The following is a 21,676-nucleotide window of genomic DNA, read 5'->3' on the forward strand; positions in this document are numbered from 1 at the left end:
GTTAAGGTGAGGATTCTTGATGCAGAAGTCAGTTTATTAGAGACATGAAGGTGGCAATTGGACAACAAAGGGGTGGTATGAGTGACAACAAAGTGGCAAGACAAGAAGGTGTTAATAGTTGTATGGAGGAGGTTTGTAGTAGACCAGAAGAGAGGACTGAAGACAGCATAGAGGAGTCTGGTGAAGATTTTGAAGGAGCATCTGACAAGTATGGGAGAAAGCTTAGTGGGGGATTCAATAGATGTTTGAAAACACCAATGAGGCACTGTTTGGGGATTAGGAGGAGTCTGGAGGGTTGAAAGTGGAGGACAGTATAGACCTTTGAGAACAGTAAGGAGGTGTTCAATGAAGTATGGCAATAGCCAGGAAGAATTGGTTGAGCAAACTTCAGACGTAATTGGAGGACGCTACAAGACTAGGAAGGAGAGAGGCGGTATTAAGGAGTGGCTTGATGGCAGCAGCCTGCCACAAAGGGTGTGTTACTCAGAGAAGTCGAGAAGTCTGAGCAACAATGCTTTCTCCCAAATGGTCCAGAGCCAGCGAGACTCGACCGAAGGAGAGGATAAGTAATGACAATGCCAGTAGTGGTTGATCGGCACCCGCAGTTCACAGTGCAAATGAACAGTCAAGCACTAACAGGAAGTAGCTAAACCAAAAAAGAGACGCAGAGAACTAAGGGAGAACTCAAACTGCAGTTCCGCGCCAACCAAGGAGAATGCCTCTCCTGATGTACACCGCTATGATGAACAAGGTAAGCGGTTGTTCGAGGGAGTAGGGCTGGGAGTGGAGAATCCCAGCCAGACCTCAGGTATTGTACAAAAAGACTGTATCTAAGCGGTCGCATGAACAAAAAGTTCTAAAGATGCTACCACCAAAAAAAAAGAAAAACGGGGGCTTCGGGGTGTCCCCCGCAACACACCACTCACTATATTGTGTGGTATAGTGAGTGGGGTATTGCGGGGGGCACCACCGCAGAACGCCCGCGGAAAAAAAAAGATAACGGGGGTGTCACCCGCAACACCCCGCTCACTATACTTTATAGTATAGTGAGCGTTGCTTGCGGGGGAAACCCCTGCAGCCCCCGTAAAAGAAAAAAAAAAGAAAAGGACCCTGCGGCGCCAGTTCCCGATCAGGGAAGTGAAAGGGAACTGCCACTGCAGGGACTCAGCGTGAAGAAAAAGGTAAGTGGGGTTTGTTTATGTTGGGGATGTGGGTGGGGGTGTGTTGATTGTGTGGATGGGGGGTGTGTCATGGGTGTGTTGTGGGTGTGGGTGGGGGTGTGGGTATGTACGTGTGTTCACATGAGAAAGGTGCAAACTTTTGGTGGTTTGCACCTTTCTCATGCAAACTTTCTGGCCGCTGCAAAATTAGCCGTGGTCGGATCGCGTAGTTCCAGACCTCAAGGCAGGTTGAGGGACCAGAAGCCCCAAGGCAGTGTACAAGGCAAGAGACCCCACGTGGGGTGTAAAACAAGATACCCCAAGACAAGGTGATCAGCCAGAAATCCCAGGATGGGGTGCAAGACAAGTGACCACAAGGCAGGATATGAAACAAGATACCTAAAGGCAGGTACAAGACAATAGACTCCAAGAGGGGGCGTGAAACAAGATGCCCAAAGGCGGGGTGGGAGAGGGGAACAAGACAAGAGACCCAAATGCTGGGTGTGAAACAATATACCTCGAGGTGCTGTGAGAGACCACAGACCCCAAGGCAGAGTGTGAGACAAGAGTCCCCAAAGTGTGGTGTGAAACGAGATATCCCAAGGCGGCATGAGTAACAATTCTCCAAGGTGGGTGGGAGAAACAAGACCCCAAATTGGGGAGAAAGAAACAATACCCCAAGGTGCGGTGAGAGAAGCAATACCAGAAGGAGGGCAGAAAGACACCCAATCCCAAGACGCAGTGAGAAAAACAATACTCGGGGGCAGAGTGACTGCGGCCTGACTGAAAGAATCAGAGAAAATTAGACTAAAAGAAGAGGAAGAATAAAGAGACACTTTTCAAACCTGAATTGTATTTTTCAAAACTCTACAACCAGGCATGGGGTTTGGGAGAAACCAGAGAAACATTTGGTTGGGGATCAGAAACCAACCACTACTTCAAAGGTTAAGAAGGAATCCCTTTCCACATCTTTACTGGTTGAGTTTATGTTGATCCTTTTGTTAGTGGTAGGGGCAGAACATAGGTTAGATCAGGTTTATATGGAGGACTGTGTTGTGTTGTAACACATCCTAACAAGCACCTGTATGTTAGTTTCTTTAGATAAGGCCAAGAACATTTCAGAAGTAGGGTTATGATAGGCCTTATTCTCTTTGGTTCCATACATTTCGAGTTCCCACATAACCTCTTGTCCGTCTCCTGAGTCTGACTTACCACAGAGAGAGATCAAGCAAGGGAATGTCAGGGGCCAAATTGGAGACTACAAGGATGCAATAGGAAGGCGGTGGAGAGAGATTTGCAGATGCTGGCAATAAATGTTTGAAAAGGAGGCTTGGGCTAAGAGGGGGAGATGGATGTGCTTGAAGGAGTAAAGGAGGCAATAGGAAAACACCCAGAAGTAAGAAGATGAAGAAGGGGTAGGTCAGGGGAGGTTTGAGGAATGAGGAATGTGGCAAGTTAGTTATAACATGAAGGTTCCAGCCGGTCCAGTTAGCCTTAGGCGGTGTTATAGGCAGGAGAAGGAATGAGTGTTCAGAAGGGAGTTAATCATAGGCTCAGAGAGGTGAAGGGAGGGCTGAGACAGAGTTCCCAACAGAAAACCTTAGAGAGATTCAGGGGACCAACCTGGTAAAATGCAAGAAGGGACCCTCCTCTCTGTCTCTCCATATTGCCAGAAACTAAATCCCATCAGAGGTGGACATATCAGAGGGCCCGCTGGAAATGCTGGACAGCAGTAGATATGTTCACAAGTTGCCCAGTATATGAAAACAAAATTGGACCTGCTAAGCTGCTATGGCCTCCCGAATCGCAAAGGAAGGCATTTTGGAACCCCTGCAAAATGTATAATGCCAGGGTTTGGCAACCCTGGGGAAAGGAAGAAAACAAGATGTGCCCTGGAACATTTTCGGAAACATTTGTTTGAATACACCTTATACCATAGAGAGAATTTATATTATTTATAGTTCTACCGGAGAGACCCTGACTGTTGGTTAAGTCCCCACGACAGCAACTCTGGAGCGAACCTGATTATCTGTGTTGCTTAAATACCCATTGGTTTCTTATTTTGGCCACCTAGCTATTATATTATGTATATTTCCGAGGTCATTTACAATGTTAGTGCAAATAAATAAATTGAATAGGTTCCTTTTTTTAATAGAACACACAGTTAAATGTCCCCTCAATGTGATGGCAACAGTCTTGAAGGACACACATATTGACAATGTTATGTGTTCAAACACCAGGCCTGTTCCCACCACAAGGGATATCTCTTTCCGTGCTGCTCTCATTCTGCTTTTAAACATAAAAAACACCTCCTACCTTCCTGCTTTTAGATATCCGTGTTTTTTCCTCTAGTCACACAGCTGTCAGCTAGTTTGGCATAGATCTTGCAAGCGTGCACCTGGCAGCACAACCCTTGTCCAGAGACAGTGGGATAAAGAGAGAAACATAGACAGAGACATAGAAACAGACATAGAGAAAGGGAGCACACAGAGAGAGAGTGCTAGATCGGCATAGCATATGCCAGGTACAGATAGTTGGTTATACATTTAGAAACTAGGTCTGTGAGCAGCATGATTAGTCATTTCTAGAATTGTAAACACAGCCCAGTGAACCCTATGCCACTATAAAATGACCATTGAATGGTCTCCCTTGCAATAAAAGGCCAAGGCAAGTTCCAACTTGGTACCCCTTAAATTGAAAATATCTCACTTCAAATCAAAGAAAATCGCAGTGGCAAACAAGCATACTTCAGTGGGATATGAGGAGGTAAGCTCTTTTGATAGCACTGAAAAAAAATCAACAAGCATTAAAAGTCAACAGGTCTGGCCATATTGTATGCCAGGTACATCCTCACAGAGCTAGCTTCAGCCACCATACGACCAGGTATAGCCTCAAATTGCTGGGTATAGCCTTACATGCACTGGAACTGCCTTTATTTGCAAGGAACAGCCTCATATGGCCTGCTTCATCCATATGTTGCTACATAAACACTTTCATCCCCAAATGGTGTACTCATACATGTAATATATACCCTTACAGGCTATAATGAATGTATCATTAAGACTGCTTGCAGGGAGTCACTTTAGGTACCACTCTAGTAAATACAAATGTGTACCCCCGGCTCTATGACACTGTTTGCTTATGTTTTAGTCGGTAGGTACATCACAAGTATTGTTGTAATATTTAAGTAGCTTTTGTTTTAGTTACTCACCAAGAAGTTTGTCTGAAGAATACACTGCTAAATAGTCCAAGTTGCATTCCACATCAAATTCCACGTCAAGCCGGGATACATTCAGTAAAACCTGCATCCCCCTTGATATTTCTATAGTCCATATGCACAATCTGAAAACGCACATGTTTTTGATTTACCGTTTTGGTTAGGTGTTTGGTTAAGTGATTAATATATGTGTACACATACTTACTCGTTGTTTTCATAAAGTTCATTAGGTACTCCAGGAAAATCCAATATACCTTTGTTGCTCCTCAAGAGTCCATCCTGCATACTGCATTCCACTGCATGAAAGATAAAAAGATAATCCCCCAAAACATAGATGAGATTTTAATTTTCAAAAAGGGTTAGAAGAAAGAAGGTGAACTAGGGACCTGGTGTACCATGAGTGACTGTATGTATATGTGTTTGAGATAGAGAGAGAGAGAGAGAGAGAGAGAGAGAGAAAGAGAGAGAGAGAGAGAGAGAGAGAGAGACTTGTTTGTGGTTTTGAATGAAAAAAAACATTAAAATACACATTTGATGTGCCTGTGTGCCATTCATTTTTCCATTATGATAATTCAGCCAATCCCCTTAATTCTATAATTTCCCATTTTTTTCTTTTCGGAGATCTCAAAAAGAAATTCTGTGCATCATATGGTACTCGATGACTTGTCAGGGTATGTAAATAGAAGCCAGACATTTTAAAAGAGTGTGATGAATACGACTACTGCACTAGTTTCATCGCACATCTTACTTTGGGGCCCTTGGATTGATCATAATGAAATTAGCACATGTGACTTTCTCTGTGAAGGGTGGATGGGGAACATCTTCAAGGTTAAGGGGTTGATGCTTGCGGCTATTTTGAATACGCTCAGAGTGGAAGCTTCCCTTTCAATGATGTGTGGATTTTCCACTGGAACACACCCAGGCGAAAAAAACAGAACAGTAAAGTGGTGAAGGAAACCAAGGCTGTGCAAGTACCCATATGTTTTTTTTTATAGTTCACACTTGACTTTCAATGCCCAAAAAGGTGCAGGTGGTAATGTGGAGATGCTTATCAAAAGTAAAGATGGCTGGAAAAAGGTATAGGGGGACTAGACCAGTGAAAGATTTGAATCTTTAAAAAAAGAAAATAATATATCAATAGATTTCCGGTCCATGGTGAACCAGCTTGCATGCTGTCTTTAGCTGAAGGTCGGGATGGACCTGTGAAAGTTAAATGAAATGGTAGAGAGAATATGAGTCAGTGGAGAGCCAAAAGGGAGCAAAATACAATTTGAGTTCCATAGGCAAAGGGATGGTAGGTGCAGCTGAATAATGAGATGAGAGGTCAACAATAGATAACATGAGGGAAGCAAGTGGTAATGAGGTGGACAGGAAGTAGGAGATGTACCTCCAGGACACAAACGAGAACCAGGTCTATGCAGCACTAGTGAAGCCTCTGTTTGAAATACAGTAGTTCCCAGGACTATGTTATGAACAGCAATAGCAAGATCAATGAAGAAGAAGGAAATGATGTTGGATCAAAGGAAGTGGCTTGGTTATGGAAATGGAAGACAACAAAACGATTAGAAATAGAGACTGAGATAAGTAATATGAATAAACTAACAACAAAGGGCTATGCTCCATTTAATCTATGAACAAAAAGCTGTTCTTTGCAAGGCCATGTGGCAAATTCCTGAAAATATAGGACTAGGTTACATTTAGCTCAATACATAGCACATGAAGGGAAGTAGCATGACTTTAGAGGGACAGTAGTCTGGAATATTTAAGAAAAATACATTATTGCTGGTTGGTAAAGGATAATTGTTAGCCTCTATGTTATTTTCAACAATATGTAAGACAATCAACTATGGATAGTAGAACAAATAGTTTTTCTAACTAATGGGTCCAAATGACATAAAATATGTGTACATCTTTATGTTCTAAGTAAACATTTACTAAACTAAATAATAAACTATTTTAAGTGGATAAAACTAAATAAGAGGATTGAGTAGGAGATGGTTGGTCCGAGATTACAAATGTAAAGCTGTAGGTGCATTCTAGCTAACTTTGAGGTATTTCGTGGCAGCTGGATTGATCAAGTTATTACTGTTGAAGTACTGGATGAGTATGTTGTAGACCATCAGGTCAAAGGGGTTATACAAAAAGACTACGAGGGGTTTGGACAGAAATTGAAGTGGATGTATTGGAATAATAACTCTTCATGAACACTACTCTTAAAAAATAAATTAATCATCAGGCTACTTCAAAAGTAAAAGGTCAAAGTATGTTTTAAATCAAATGGAAAGCCAATTGGGTTGTCACACTGCCAGTGGTGCCAGTAAGAGGGCTAGAAAACTGGCCCATTCGTCCAAGTTCTCCAGGCATCCCTTCTGCCCTTGTGTTGACCCCCAAGTTTAAACAGAACAGTGGACCAGCCCTCCTGGCAACTATGGCAAGGGTGTGTAGGGGGTAGCAGCGGTAAAGTGGCCCATGATAGATAAGAGGAAGGTTTGTGATATCTATCAATACAGTTTAGCAATACATCACATATTAGTCTTGCATTGCAAGAGTGGCTGGTGAGTCCGGCCTGGCAACTGGGAGTGGGTAGGAGACAACCTTTCCCTGCCTGGATATGACTTTCCCATCCCTTGATGTATCAATGCCTGAGTTTGTGACACTGGCGAAGGCAGGGAGTTGGAATTTCCTGCAATGCCACAGGAGCCTTCAACAAGAGTATCCATCCTGAGTCAGCCATTCTCAGAGAAACTCCAAGAATTTGAGAAACCTTCAGGTTTTAATCAGAGTGCTTAGGCTACAGAAGAGGTGAACACACAACACCAGCCATTCGTTAAAAGGAGCATGTGCCACAAACAATGGAAATATACCAGAAATCTGTAACATCTAATTAAGGCTCTGACCAGAGGACCAGTATATGTGGGGGAGACATTTTAATTATGATTATGTTTATTAATTTTATATAGCACTTTAATCCAAAGCGCTTTACAATAAAACGACAAGATACATTAATGGAGAAGCAAGTTAACAAACGTGAGACAAACCATTGTAATAATATGTAGAACAATTTCCTTGGATATTGGAGATGAGGGAAAAGTGAGAAGGAGGGGAGAGAAGTGAAGGGAACAAAGTTCAGTTATGTGATATAATGTCGAGTGGCTGTGAGAGGAAGGGAAGGGGAGGTATGGGGACGGGGAGAAGGGAGGAGAGAAGGGGGAGTGGAGAAGAAGGGCTTTCAAGGAGGTGCGGAAGGAGGTGTATGTGGGGGTGGAGCGGATAGAGGTAAAGCATTCCAATGTAGGGGGGCCAGAAGCTGAAAGGAGCGGAAGTGAGAAGCAGCACAAGGAGACGGGGTACAGTAAGTAGAAAGAGGTCAGCGGAGTGGAGAGAGTGAGAGGGACTGTAAAAGGAGAGGAGAGAAGTGAGATAGGGGGGAGCAAGGTCATGTCGAGATTTGAAGACCAAGCAGAGGAATTGAAATTTAAGTTGGGAGGGGAAGGGAAGCCAGCCGAGTTGAGAAAGTGAGGAGGAAATAGAGTTGCAAGGGCCGACGAGGCAGAGAGTATGAATAGAGGAGAGGTAGATGGACTTGAGGGGGTCAGATGAGAGGCAGAGAGTCCAAAGAGGAGAGAGGAACAGTAGAAGAGTCGGGAGAAGATGAGTGAGGAGATTAAGAGTTTAGAAGCATGGAAAGTGTGGGAGGACCTGATCTTGTGGATGTTGTAGAGATGGTGATGACAGGAACGAGAGGTTGAGAGAAATGTGATGGGAGAAGTAAAGGGAGGACTAAACAACATTAGTTGACTAAACTAAACTTTAATTGACTAAACAACCAGGTACCCCCTCACAATGGGGGAAACCATAAGGTCTGGGATAGCTGTGGCTGTGCCCACCACTGGACAGAATTGCCACTTGATGGTATGGGGCAACCTAAGCATTAGGTGAGGCAAATAGCATGCACTGCACGCTTCTGGATTGAGGATCTACACAGGTATCTGGATGAATGTGGATTGCACACCGTCCATCAAGAAACATTGCTGATTGTTTCTTCTCCCAGAGAGAGAAGGGCCACAAAAACAAACGTAAGTATACATTGAGGTAGACCAAGAGAAGGAAACGGACAAAGTGGTGGCATTTTCAGTAACTTTTCTTTATTTAAATAATATAAAAGGGCTCACTCTCCCTTCTCTAAGGGTTTTCCCAATCTAACACAAACTAACTAGAGTGCTTGTTGTCAATAACCAGGTCAAAACAAGAATCACATTTGAAGCCCCGCCTCCCCTTGAGCAGCAGCACTACTTAACAGGGAGCACGCATGCTTCCGGTGCATGCGCATCAGTGGTGCGCTTTGAAGTATGCTGTACACTGTGGTTACTCTGCTGGAGGAAAGAACGTAGGACTGCCACTCAAACCAACTATACTGGACTTATTCTCTTGACAAGGTCCGTGTGGATGTGCATTTTATACCTAAATGCTTTGTTAACATTTATATCCTTACACAGTGTTTTATAGTGTATATTTTCTATGTTTTAGAAAATCCCATCTGAAACACCGCCGCCTTTTAGGTAGAAGCACTATTTAACTGGGAGCACGTGCGCTTTGAAGTGTGTGGTTCGCTGTGGTTACTCTGCTGGAGCAGAGTACATTGGACTGCCACTCAAACCAGCTATACTGGACGTATTCTCTTCACAAGGTCCATGTGGATGAGCATTTTACACCTAAATGCTTGGTTAACATTTATATCCTTACACAGTGTTTTATAGTGTATATTTTCTATGTTTTAGAACATCACATCTGTAGCCCTGCCCCCTTTGAGCAGAAGCAATATTTAACCGGGAACACGCAGCGCATCCGGTGTGCACGCATCGTAACTGTTCTTTGAAGTGTGCTGTTCGCTGGCTCGCTCGAGCGACAGTAACAGCAATCCATCCTCAACCTGCTCGAGTTTATCGATCAAAGGTTCCACCAGGCCCTAAACCTAGACTGCTACACCTGCTAAGTAATCCTGCCATAAATGCCATCAACACGTCTGCGACCACTGAACATTCATGGTGTCAGCATGTGTGTAAGAACGGCAGTAAGCCGCTGCCCTGTCAGACATCGAATATGAAATACAATAGACTCATACTCACCGATCTAGTAGAAAAAAATGTTTCTTTAGGTTTTCAACACCCGACCCCGGTGCATGCAACAAGTGATTCTGACACACGGTACTTGGCAGTGGTTACCATCCATTTTCAAAACCCACTTTTCCAAGATATCCCGATGACATTCAGATCCTCTGCACTTGGAATACCTGTTTTTTTTTTTACACCTATTCAGTCATGATGGACTTACATCTAATCTATCAAACTTTTCAATTTATAGCACTCCAGGAAACTTGGCTTATAGACCCGGTTGAATTTGACGGTTGTGCTACCATACAGAAGCTTGCTTCAAAATGCACCATTGGACGGCCAAAAGGAGGTTTCTTAATATCTGTGGCCTCCCCCTGGTCATTATTTGAAATAGATGGCTCTACATCTATGGTCCTTGCTACTAAACTGCAATAACAACTCCAGAGCTTCATTTTAATTAATGTATATGATCCACCAAACAACTTAACGACTATAGAAAATGTTGCGGCAGTCAAATCCATCTTGAATACATTTCACTGTGACTTCCCTATTTGGCTAGTGGGCGATTTCAACTCACGGATAGAACTGACCAGTCTCACTAATTGTGAGGACCGGGCATCGACGTCCTGGAAATACACAAAATCATTGAGACGTGCAGCCAAAAAGTGGGTGATACTCCTGGAAGAGTTTGGCATGACGCGACAAAACAGGCTTTGTCCAGGAGATGCCCCTATGGCTTTCACCCGCGTCAATGGTAAATCTGCTTCCACTCTTGATTACATATTTGTAAATGCCAGTGGAATGTCCTTTGTAAAAGACATGGCCATAGTACAGAGAGTAGAAAGTGACCATCTCCCACTTTGCTAACAGCTCACTCAAATAGATAGATGCATGACAGAGAACTCTTAGGACACAATCAGTGACATATTCACTAACCCGAATAGCAATCGCATACGATGGAATGAATAGCTAAAGCCCTAACAATGTCCACGAGTTTGATGGCCACCTTTATAGCACGTTTTGATCTATCTACCGACTTACGATCCAGAGTCTGAGATTGTGTCTGCATTTGCTATCTTGGTCCATCAAATCAAAGAATCTATTGCCTCTCAGAGGCAATATAAAAGCGCTGCTGAACGCACAAACAAGCCCCTTACTAAACGGGTGAACTACGATCCAGCTATTGCATTAGCCAAATGGCAACTACGTAACAAAATGTGTGCTATTTTATATACCACACTATTCCCACTATCACCAAAGTGAGGCAAGCCCGTACATTAGACAATCTAAGCAAAATTATCAGAAATGGCTAAATGAACATCGTCTAAAATGTAATGTAGAGAAATGGAAAGAAATCGCATATACGCCTACCCAAAAAGAGACCTCAAACATATGGACGGTATAACGAGGCAATTGTGTCCTCCCCTTTAATTGGGTCAATAAACCAGATGGGGTGAAGCACATTGGCACCACTCTACTACACAAGATGATGATCCCTTTCCTCTCCCAACGTCTCCTTGGACTTGCCAAGTGTCCATATTGAAACTATCATTATTGAATAATTAAATTCATCACGAGCAGCAGGCCCTGATGGTATTTGTAACACACTTGTCAAAGCATCCCCGGTGATGTGGCCGCATACCTTACATTTACGGTTCACCCACATAGATAACACAGGCTGCATTCCCAAAACATGGTGTGAAAGTAACATTCTCCCAGTCCAGAAAAAAGGCCCCTACAATGTGGCCACCAACTATAGAATGCTAGCCATGCTAGACGTTCCATCCACATTTTTTGCCAAAGTACTACTAAAAGAACTTAATGACTGGATCTCTGAGAATAATATACTTCCCCCAAAACAGATGGGGTTCATTAAAAAATCTAATACTACCCACAATCTGCTCATCCTTGTTGCAGCAGTAGAATATGCATGGAAGCGCAGAGACACCCCAGTCTACACGGTTGTATACGAATTGATCGTTTTACAACTGCTCAAATGACAATTGACCTTTTCACAATTGACCGAATTGTGACGGTCAATTGTACCATATATGTGGGGGGAAACCCCCCACAACCCCCCACCCAACGCCAAACCCCCAAAACCCATATATATATATATATATATATATATATATATATATATATATATATATATATATATATATATATATATATATATATATACATACACATTCGGTCAATTGTGAAAAGGTCAATTGTGACCCATTAAATTCGGTCAATTGTTCATTCGAACAATTGGAAACGACCAATTTGGGTAATACCGTCTATACTGCCTTCATTGATTTCTCTGCAGGATTTGACTCGGTGCTGCGAAACACACTCTGGAAGAAATTGTCACTATGGAATATCCCCCAGGGTTTGCTTAACATGTTGATGCTATTATATACTAACACCACAGTAAAGATCAGATTGAACACAGAGGCAAACTGTGTGCTTCCATACCCACACAATGTGGCGTAAAACAAGAGTGCATTGTCGCTGCCACTCTTTTTAACTTATACCTTGCAGACCGTGGGTCAGCATTCAATAACCTGCATATCAGCCCCGTGAAAATGGGTCGCCACCTGACTAGTTGGCTAGCTTACGTTGACGACCTGGTTTTGGCCGACCATACCCCAAACTGTCTACAAAGCTTGATCATGACACTAGGAGAGTATGCAGATATCAACAGATTATCAATCAACATAGAGAAAAGTAAATCAATTAAATTTGCCCCGTCACTTATCTGTAAATTAAATGGTCTGCATCTTGCAAGTGTTTCCACCTACAAGTATCTAAGCATTTATGTTCAGCATACTTTAAAGTGGGAAACACATTGGAAAGAAACAAAGATTAAATATAACAGACAAGTAAGTGCCATCTGTCAATTCATAGGTAAACAAAGTGGTATTTCGATTGTACAATTCTCCTTTTATACCAAAGTTTGTTCTATCTTTTTCTATGGAATCGAGATATGGGGAGGGCAATATGGTGCAGCGTTAAAAAAAGCTATGAAAGCTTAATATTGTGCAAATTACTTTGCATGCCAAAGTCACTGTCAATAGAATACCTATACTTAGAATTTGACCTTGACGGTATCTTGTCCGATTTCATTGCGAAAACGGTAATGTTTTGCGATAACCTATTAAGGTTAAACAACAGTACAATGATGGAGAATTTTGTTAGTGCATTCAGTGAAATAGACAATTGTAACACAAAGGGGACTTAGGTTTGATCCTCTTACTCCACACAAAGTGGCAAGTTGGATGCTGTTCTCATTCTGTGAATGGTGTAGTGCACGTGATTAAGGCCCGCCTGAAAGTTAGACTCTCTCCACATAGTAAAGAACAAAACCTTGTCAAGATGTACTCCGGGATAAATAGTGCATCTTTTGTAAATATATCTCTACTCGCTTGATTAAACCATACATAAAGCATATATATATTTATATATATATGTGTATCCCAACAGCTCCATCGCCAGACAGTATCTGTTGTTACAATTTACCCAAGGGGCGCGTCTCGCTTTTGTCGTCTATGTGATACTCAAGATATTGAAACCATCGAGCATCTCTTCGGTGTGGCCAGTGTTTTTAAATGGATGTGACCATAATCTGATTTTTTATCTAGTGAAATTATATTGGGAATGTGTTCAGATTCTTAAATCACTAACCTGCTGAGCTCTATTTTTGTATTTAACATGTCCACGATATTCTGAATTTAGTTGTTAAGTTGTAACATTTTTCTTTGCGTGTACTCCTGAGATCATGGTTACATTCATATTTATGGTTTTTAATTTAGATAGCATTCTTATACTTTTAACGGTTTTTAGAAGAAAAATTGCACCCAGGTGATCATTAATTGTGTAACTATTGTTTTAATGTGAAAATGTTGTATATACAAAGCCATTTGGCTGAAAGTGTATTAATAAATAAATAAAACAAAAATCTGTTTTTAGTCCTAAAATGTATCTATGCTGACCCTACCACTAAGCAAAATAACATACAAATCCAGGAGAATGACGCCTTATGGAATTTAATAGGCTGATCTTAAATAGCTCTTGGTGATTTCTTCAATAAGTTCCTTTAACTCAGTAAGGGGATTCTTCCACTTCCCACATGTCCTCTTTTGTTTCTGTGTCAAAGTCACTTGGTTTCTTGAATTAGGTCAATGACCCTTGTACTCAGTATCAATTTGAAGTATCCCTTGGTGGCTTCCTTTCCTTAAGATTAATTGCTGTGTTTCATTACACTTCTCCTTCAGACAATGTATTTTCCCATCACTCTCTGCAGTTCTTATTTGTTTATTGTCAAAGTTAGGTATTATCTCTTCAGTACTCAGATTCTTACTATTTCTGATTTCTACAATGGGACCAGTAGCTCAGACCCCAAACTCATTCAGGCTCTGTTTAACATTCACTGCTCCAATGGGACAAGTATGCAGTGTCCCATAGATGTTCCTATGCTGTTGTATGGTTTCTACTTCACTGGTACGTTTATGTTGTGTCCGTCTTGTTTCTCACTCTGTAGAGTAATTGCAACTTTGCTGGGACAATTAGGTGTGGTCCCGCACTGATTCACACTCTGTTGGATAATCACAGCTTCACTGGGACAGGTAGCCGTGGTCCAGTACTGTTTCACACACTGTTGGGCAATCAATGCTTTACTGGGACGAGTAGGCCTGATCGTGTACTAATTCACACTCTGTTGGGCAATCACTGCTTTACTGGGATGAGTAGGCTTGGTCCCGTACTGATTCACACTCAGTTTGTCAATCACTGCTTTACTGGGACGAGTAAGCTGTCACAATCCCTTCAACCCACATTCCTCCCCGGGTCTCCTGCCTCTCTCGTTACCTTTCTGTGTACAGGCTAGCGTCACTGGTTGGTGGCTCAGAATGGGATCATCGGTCTGCTTCGGAAGGTCTTGTTGGTTCCTTCTGCTCCTCCATTCTTCTTCGGAGTAGCTGGGTCTGACTATCGTAGGAACAGTCTCAGCATTGTTCACGGACTGCACAGTCCACCTTGTCCAGGTCACCCCACTGTTCTTCTGCTGCTGCTGCTCCCGGGGTTGGCTTCCCCAGCTTGACATGGTCTTCCGTGTCTCCTCCCTTTAGCGTAGACCCTCTTGGCCGAGGATCTTCGGTTCTGTGTGTGTGCCTTGCACTCCCCTGGTTTGAACTTCCCGGGTCTCTCTCCATGATCTGTCAACTCATGCTCTTTTTATTAATCTAGCATGGGGTTTCCCCAGTACGTAGCCGTTGTCCTTCCTTGATGTCAGACCATTTTTACGCCTCCTAACAACCTTCTCATCTCAGTGTCAGGCAAGTTGTTATCTGTAATGATCCGTATGATTTTCCTTGTCTCAGTGTCAGACAAGTTACTACCTTCTTCATATATGTTACAATAACAAATAGCAATTGGCTCAAGATGATTTTCATGGAGTCCTGATGATATGTGGACTCATATGACATGTGCTCAGGAAAATCCTCGACAGAATGGGAGTCCTTATCCCCATGTTGGGAGTTTCTCCCTGTGAGGTCCCACTTTCTGTCACTTGTAGGGGGAATATTGTGTAGCATGCTCACCTCTCTAGTTTTACATTGAAGTTCTCCCCTATGGGAAGAAGTGATGAGATTCCGTGAATCGTCACAACATCCAAATACATATTTAGACTGTGCTCAAACCTGAGAGTATCAGATAAAGACTCAGGGGGATCTGACAATAGAGATATCGCTGACTTACCAACAAGATAAAGAACAGCCTCAGACTTTCTTGTAGCTCTGCATGGTTTTCGACACAAACCTTAAATTGATAAATGTAATGTAACTGAACCCAACACAAGAGAAGCGGCCAACAACATAGGTTCTATTCAAGTACAGAGCTCGAAGAAACGTACAATGAGCAGGAAGATTTCCAACAAGGTGCATTTAATTCCATATTGCAACTGAAAGGTGGCAGGAAAGTACTGGAAAATAAAATGAGAGCTGGGGATTAGATGCTTCCTTGGATATCTCTTGTCGAAATGGAAGCAGCCTTTAAAATATTGATGAAAAGATCAAGCAGATAACAACTAATTATGGCTTAGGGAAACAACAGACAATTATGAAGATAATTGGATTCCATACTGGAGAAAAAAGAACAATGCAAGTCCATGAAATAATTACCACTCCTACAAGAAAATATGAGATTCTCAAACTGGCAGCCATTAGGAAATACTAAATTTACAGAGATCACAAAGTCTAATTTAGAAGCCCATACAGGTGACAAAGGTGTTGTGGGGGATAAAGGATGTGGCATTGCAAATCAAACACCTGCATGGCAACCAACGAAACTACTGGTTTTGTGCAGAGAGCTTCTGCATAGGTACAGCCACAGAAACAGCACATAGTTCTTCAATGAGGCAGAAAGTCATGTAATGTAAAATGCTGAATACAGGGTCAGAATGCAGCGATAGTTCAGTCACTGGGTATGACAAATCTACTTCCAGGGCACCAGTAGTCCAGGGATGAATATCGGTTTCTAAACCATCAATCAGCCCCACACCACTAGTAGACTAGAAGGGATCCAAACAGATTGGAAACCCAAGCAAATTATAAACCTCCTTGTCCAATGTTGGTAATGTGGACGGAACAACAGGCTTATCTCTGCCAGGACGTGTATCGTTGGTTAGTTGCAACACAGCGGAAATACAAGGTTACCCATTGATAAAAGGGACTATCTAGTCAAGGACAGTTTCAAGAAGTAAAGGGGATGCACTCTGGATACTGACAGGAGGGTAGTCAGTAAAGTAATTAATTGCAATAGTTCAAGGATACTTGATTTCAACACAAAGGGAGCAATGGGTTGTAAAATGTTACTAGGGGTCTTCAGACCAGAGGGCCAGGACTGCAATATACCTTGTGTTTGTAGAACTTCTTGGTGCTTGACAGGGTCGAGTTGGTTTCAGAGTGATTTGCAGCTTCTGCAACCGGGTTCAAGACGGGAGACAACTGCGGGTAACAGGTGGCAGGCAATTCGCCAAGCAAGGCTGGACGGACAGCTGCAGGCTGGCCTACACGGCGGATCAGGGTCAGGAATCGTTGTCTCAGGGCTGGTTGGCAGATCTGAAGTACTAGTCGAGGCATCTCGGGTGACGTTAGTGACTGCAGCATGACAACAGTCAGTCGTGCAGTCGGTTGAAGCGTGAGCGGCTCGACTGGCTTACAAAATGTCCTTTAACGTGGACAATGGTTGATGCTTGTTGATGTACTCCTCCTAGCTACTTCACTGGGCTTTTGTCACCCTGTAAGGCAGACCGCCCAAAGCTGAGGAGAGTGTTGCAAGCAACGGCCTTGTCCTTGGTTTGGTTCACAGACTCTCTGGCACTTCCAACATAATAAGCATGCTTGTAGAGCCTAGCAGGGCATGTTGTGTGCTGGCTGGGTACCGGTTCTGGAGCTGCTGGGGGGTCCTCTGGATTCACTATCTCCCTCTGTTCCCTGGAAGATGTTTAGGGGAGGGATCTTGCTTCCCACTTTGGAAATCCTGGCCTTCCTTCACTGGCGGAAGTTGTAAACCAGAGAGTACCTTGAACTGGGGTACAAATGAGCTCTTCTTGTTACTCCTTGCCAAGGCTTCCGATTATCCGCCCAAAAGAGGGGCTCAGCCCTCTTTTAAAGCTAAATGGGCCACAGTGATTGGTGTAGGCTAAGCCTACCTACTGTCTCCATCAACCCACATACTCATACCTTCTGAATGGGGTACCCTTGCTGGGTTTGCCTATTGTAAATACATAGGCCCACATTACAAGTGTGGCTGTATTTTGCCGGTGATTCTGTGGAGCCTGTAGCACCATATCTGGCAACTGTAACCACAGAATAACTGGCACATCACTACATCGCTGGAGTGTGCATTCTGGTAGTCTGGTCACAGTGCGACGGGCATGACGGAAACACTGTCATCGTTGAATGAAATCGGCACCACCAGCAACAATGCCGGTGGCACCATTTACTGCATTTCACTGCCGGAAACACTGGCACCGGAAACAATGCAACTGCTTGTTGATGCACTCCTCCTAGCTTCTTCACTGGGCTTTTGTTGCCCTTTAAGACAGACAGCCCAAAGCTGAGTAGAGTGTTGCAGGCAACGGCCTTGTCCTATGTTTGGTTCACAGACTCTCTGGCACTTCCCACTTAGGAAGCTCGCTTGCAGAGCCTAGCAGGGCACCAGTTCTGGAGCTGCTGGAGGGTCCTCTGGATTCACTATCTCCCTTTGTTCCCTGGAAAATGTTTAGGGGAGGGATCTTGCTTCTCACTTTGGAAATCATGGCCATCCTTCAATGGCGGAAGTTGTAAGCTAGAGAGTACCTTCAACTGGGGTACAAATTAGCTCTTCTTGTTACTCTTTGAGAAGGCTTCAGATGATCTGCCCAAAAGAGGGGCTCAGCCCTCTTTTAAGGCCAAATGGGCCACAGTGATTAGTGTAGGCTAAGCCTACCTTAATGAACCAATCCTGGGTTCCCACCAACAATCTACCATTTGCCTGAGGTCATAACCAGAGTGCTCTGCAACAGAAAAGGTAAAGGGGGGAAAATATGTAATACTAAGTCCCGCCCATCTTCCTGTCTGTTGTGGATCAAAGGGTCTTTCTGGTTAATATAGCTCTCTGTGGTTGCTGATTAAAGTGGCAGGCCTCCCTTGAAGCAGTGGCGAGAATAGACTGTCTGTCTCCATCAATCCACATACTCATACCTTCTGAATGGGGTACCCTTGCTGGGTTTGCCTGCTGCAAACACATAGGCCCTCATTACAAGTGTGGCTGTATTTTGCCGGTGATTCCGTGGAGATTGTAGCACCCTTTCTGGCAACCATAACCACGGAATCACTGGCACATCACAACATTGCAGGAGTGCGCATTCTGGTAGTCTGGTCACAGTGCGACAGCATGACGGAAACACTGTCATCATCGGATGAAATCGGCACCACCAGCAACAATGCTGGTGGCACCATTTACGGCATTTCACTTCCGGAAACACCGGCACCGAAAACAACGCCACCGCCGGAACAGGAAATTCAACAGCAGCCATTTTAGAAAACACAATCCACTTAAAATCATACCATTTCTGTTGCCATCTGGACACGCAGACAGCGACATTGCACTAGCAGGCATTGCATCTCTCATCCCTGAAAGATGGCAGCAGAAGCCACGCTTAACTGAGCAGGAGCTAACCATCCTGACCAACTGCATTTTACAGCATACCGGGGGGCTGTGAGCAATGGGCCAATGTCGCAGGACACAAATCAGGAAGAATGCCATCTGGGATGAGCTGACGCAGAAGGTGTGAGCCGTGGGACCCGTAGCCCACACAGTACGCGACTGCCACAAGGAATGCCTGGCCGCTGGCGGTGGGACAGCCTCACCAATTAAACTAATGCCTTGAGAGGAGAAGTGCAGCAGTATGCTGCACATTGAAGGGATCGAGGGAGTCGGAGCAGCAGAGGCTGGAGCAGGGACAACATGCCACACCAAGACAAACACAGCAGACATGCAAATGCAGAGCACAACGCAAGGAGACATGTCCAGCTGCATTAGAAAAGACCACATCCAACCCAATGAACCATGGCCATTGGCCAAGGGTACACAAACATTGCCCCCCAAACATCCCAACACACACATGCCCACATTAGTACTGGACATGTGCAGACATTGACGACATGAAAACCAACACATACATGAGGCACCCCCACCCCAAAGTGGCATGCATGCACCACATGTAATGTTCACCCGTGATACACTCACATGCATGCACACATCGAATCCGTCCTTGTCAGACCTGGATCTGGCATGGTTGACCACCTACCTGTCAGACCAACACCGCCAAGTGCAATAGTGCCCTTCCCACACCTCCACCTCACTCCCTACCTGTGGCGTCCCTCAGGGCACCATTCAATCACCATGGCTCCCCAACACCTATTTTACCCCTCTGGGCCACTCGATCACCACCATTGTACCCCACTCCAAGTGTAATGCTGATGACACCGCCCACCTTCAAACTCCCATACATTACCACCTCTCCATCCTCTCTCACACCTGAGTGCCTGACTGCTGATCATGCAACATGCTCTGCTGACGATCCCTGCATCAATCCCAGCAAGACAGAGAAGCCCCTCTTTGTGACATTGGCGTCCTCTTACCCACCCACTCCCTGGCCACCCTCCATGGGCCCATTCCCCACACTGCCCTTGGAGGCCACAGACCTTGGCGGCACCTTTGACTCACCCCACACCTTGCATCCGCACATCACAGACCATGGCAAGAGGTCTGAATTCCAGCACCACAACCTCAGAGGCACCCTCCCTTACCTTGCCTACCCCCAGATGCATAATGTCTATAGTGCTCAGGTTCCCACTGGGCTTATCAACAGCAACAGCCCTCCCTCACTCTACTCTTACCTCCCTTTGCCCCATCATACGAATCCAGAATAGTGCCACGTGATTCAACCTAGGCCCCACGCCCTGGGATTGCTTCCCACCAGCCCTGGATTCACTCCACTTGCTGCCTGTGACCGCAAGGATGAATTCCAAGACCCCCAGCCCCATACACAAGGCTGCCTGGTGCCTTGTCCCCCATAAGTCACACTGGTGCCAACCCATCCCTGACCAGTCACCCCCGGCATCCCTCACCAGCATTTACCCACAACCAACCTTCCCTGGATTAGCCGGAATGTGGACTACCCCACCCTTCGCATTTTATTCCCCTCCCCCTTACATCCCTTGCACCTGCCCATGTGGCTCCCATCAACACGTTCCCAGACCCTTATGGCCCCCAACCCCTGCAATACACCACCTCCCACCCAGGTACCCTCACTCCTCCCTCCCCTGCATGACATTGTTCCCTACACTTGTACTGTAACAATGACACAAGGCCCAGTGCAACCCTATCTTCTAATTTGACTACCCATGTCCACCACCGTCTTGCTGGTGGCACCTGGAAACACTTGAGTAAATGCCCCATACAATTTTCAATGCATGAAAAGTAGACACCGTACACATACATCTTGTCACATGCTGTCTGAACTGCATGTAGCAATGCCATAGAATGGCACAGAGGTGATAAATGGCATGCCCATCTCACCCCCACTGACACATCATCTGACAGCTATCAAGGTGAACCAAGCACCTCATGGACAGCCACACAGAGGAGGAGAGCCACACCATGCAAAACCAGTGCCAAGGCAACAGCAGCACAGGCCACAAAAGGCACAAGCCCAGTGAGAATGCTGTCTGCCCATGCAGCAACTCCTGCTGTCCCAACAGAGGCACAGCCTACAGCTCCTGCAGCAACTTGTGCTGCTGCAACAGAGGTGCCAACAGGAAAGCCATTACCACCCCCGACACCAGCCGCCCATGTAAATCAGCACGTCTACAGATGACGATGCCAGGCAGGGTACCGGGGACACAACCGAGGGCACATCTGAACAAACCCCTACCACCGTCCCTCATTTAGCCCCTCAGGCATCCACAGCCCACAGCCCACCTCCTCCACCCAGCATCAGTGACATGGATTCACGCCTATGGAGGAACGGCACAAACAAATGGTGGGACTTATGCGCCAGCACTTGGCGAAAACCAGGTTGATGCGGGAGGAGACCAGTTTGAACCGGGAGAGCGTGCAGGCCACCGGGCAGCGCTGCGCATGTGCCCTGAGACGATCAACATGTGCAACGGTCCTGCTCGCACTGAGGGTACGAGAGGGGAAAATGCCATCTCGGCAATGGCTGAGGCCCTCACCCTTTCCCTGCAGGTGGCACATGAGCACAGGGACATGGCAGGTTCAGACCCACCCTCAACTGTCACCATGACTGCCAGCTCACTACAGAGCAGCCGGAGGCGTAGATCCCTGCACCTGTCAGGCTCACCTCAAAAGGGCAGGTCAGGTGTTAAGAAGCTACGAACTGAGCCAGTTCCTGACATCAAGTGATACTGATGCTACCTAGGAGTTGTTTGTGGGATGGTGTGTCTTGGAAGCTTAGTCGGGGAGGGTCAGTTGGGGGGATAGTCAGGGAGGGGGTAGGTGGTAGTTGGGCAGGGGGGAGCGGGTGGTGGGCGACAAGTTACTTGTTGTTTGTTCATCCAAAAATACACATGGTTCTGCATATGAATTCACGTCCGGACATTCAATTTGTACATAGAAGTGCTGTATTTGTGCGC

At 44.9% G+C, this 21,676-nt stretch overlaps 1 protein-coding gene across 1 annotated transcript in view; it reads right to left on the reverse strand.

Annotated features, from left to right (window-relative positions):
- OVCH2 (ovochymase 2) overlaps window positions 1-21,676 on the reverse strand; it is a 1,298,878-nt gene that overhangs the window by 647,821 nt on the left and 629,381 nt on the right. Inside the window, exons 9-10 of the mRNA XM_069623602.1 lie at window positions 4,583-4,673; window positions 4,372-4,502 (exon numbers count right to left, since the gene is read on the reverse strand). Coding sequence (XP_069479703.1) covers window positions 4,372-4,502; window positions 4,583-4,673 — 222 coding nt within the window. The remainder of the gene's footprint in view (window positions 1-4,371; window positions 4,503-4,582; window positions 4,674-21,676) is intronic.

Source organism: Ambystoma mexicanum, chromosome 11, assembly GCF_040938575.1.
Source record: "Ambystoma mexicanum isolate Mex_15411 chromosome 11, UKY_AmexF1_1, whole genome shotgun sequence".
In the NCBI taxonomy this organism is placed as follows: domain Eukaryota; kingdom Metazoa; phylum Chordata; class Amphibia; order Caudata; family Ambystomatidae; genus Ambystoma; species Ambystoma mexicanum.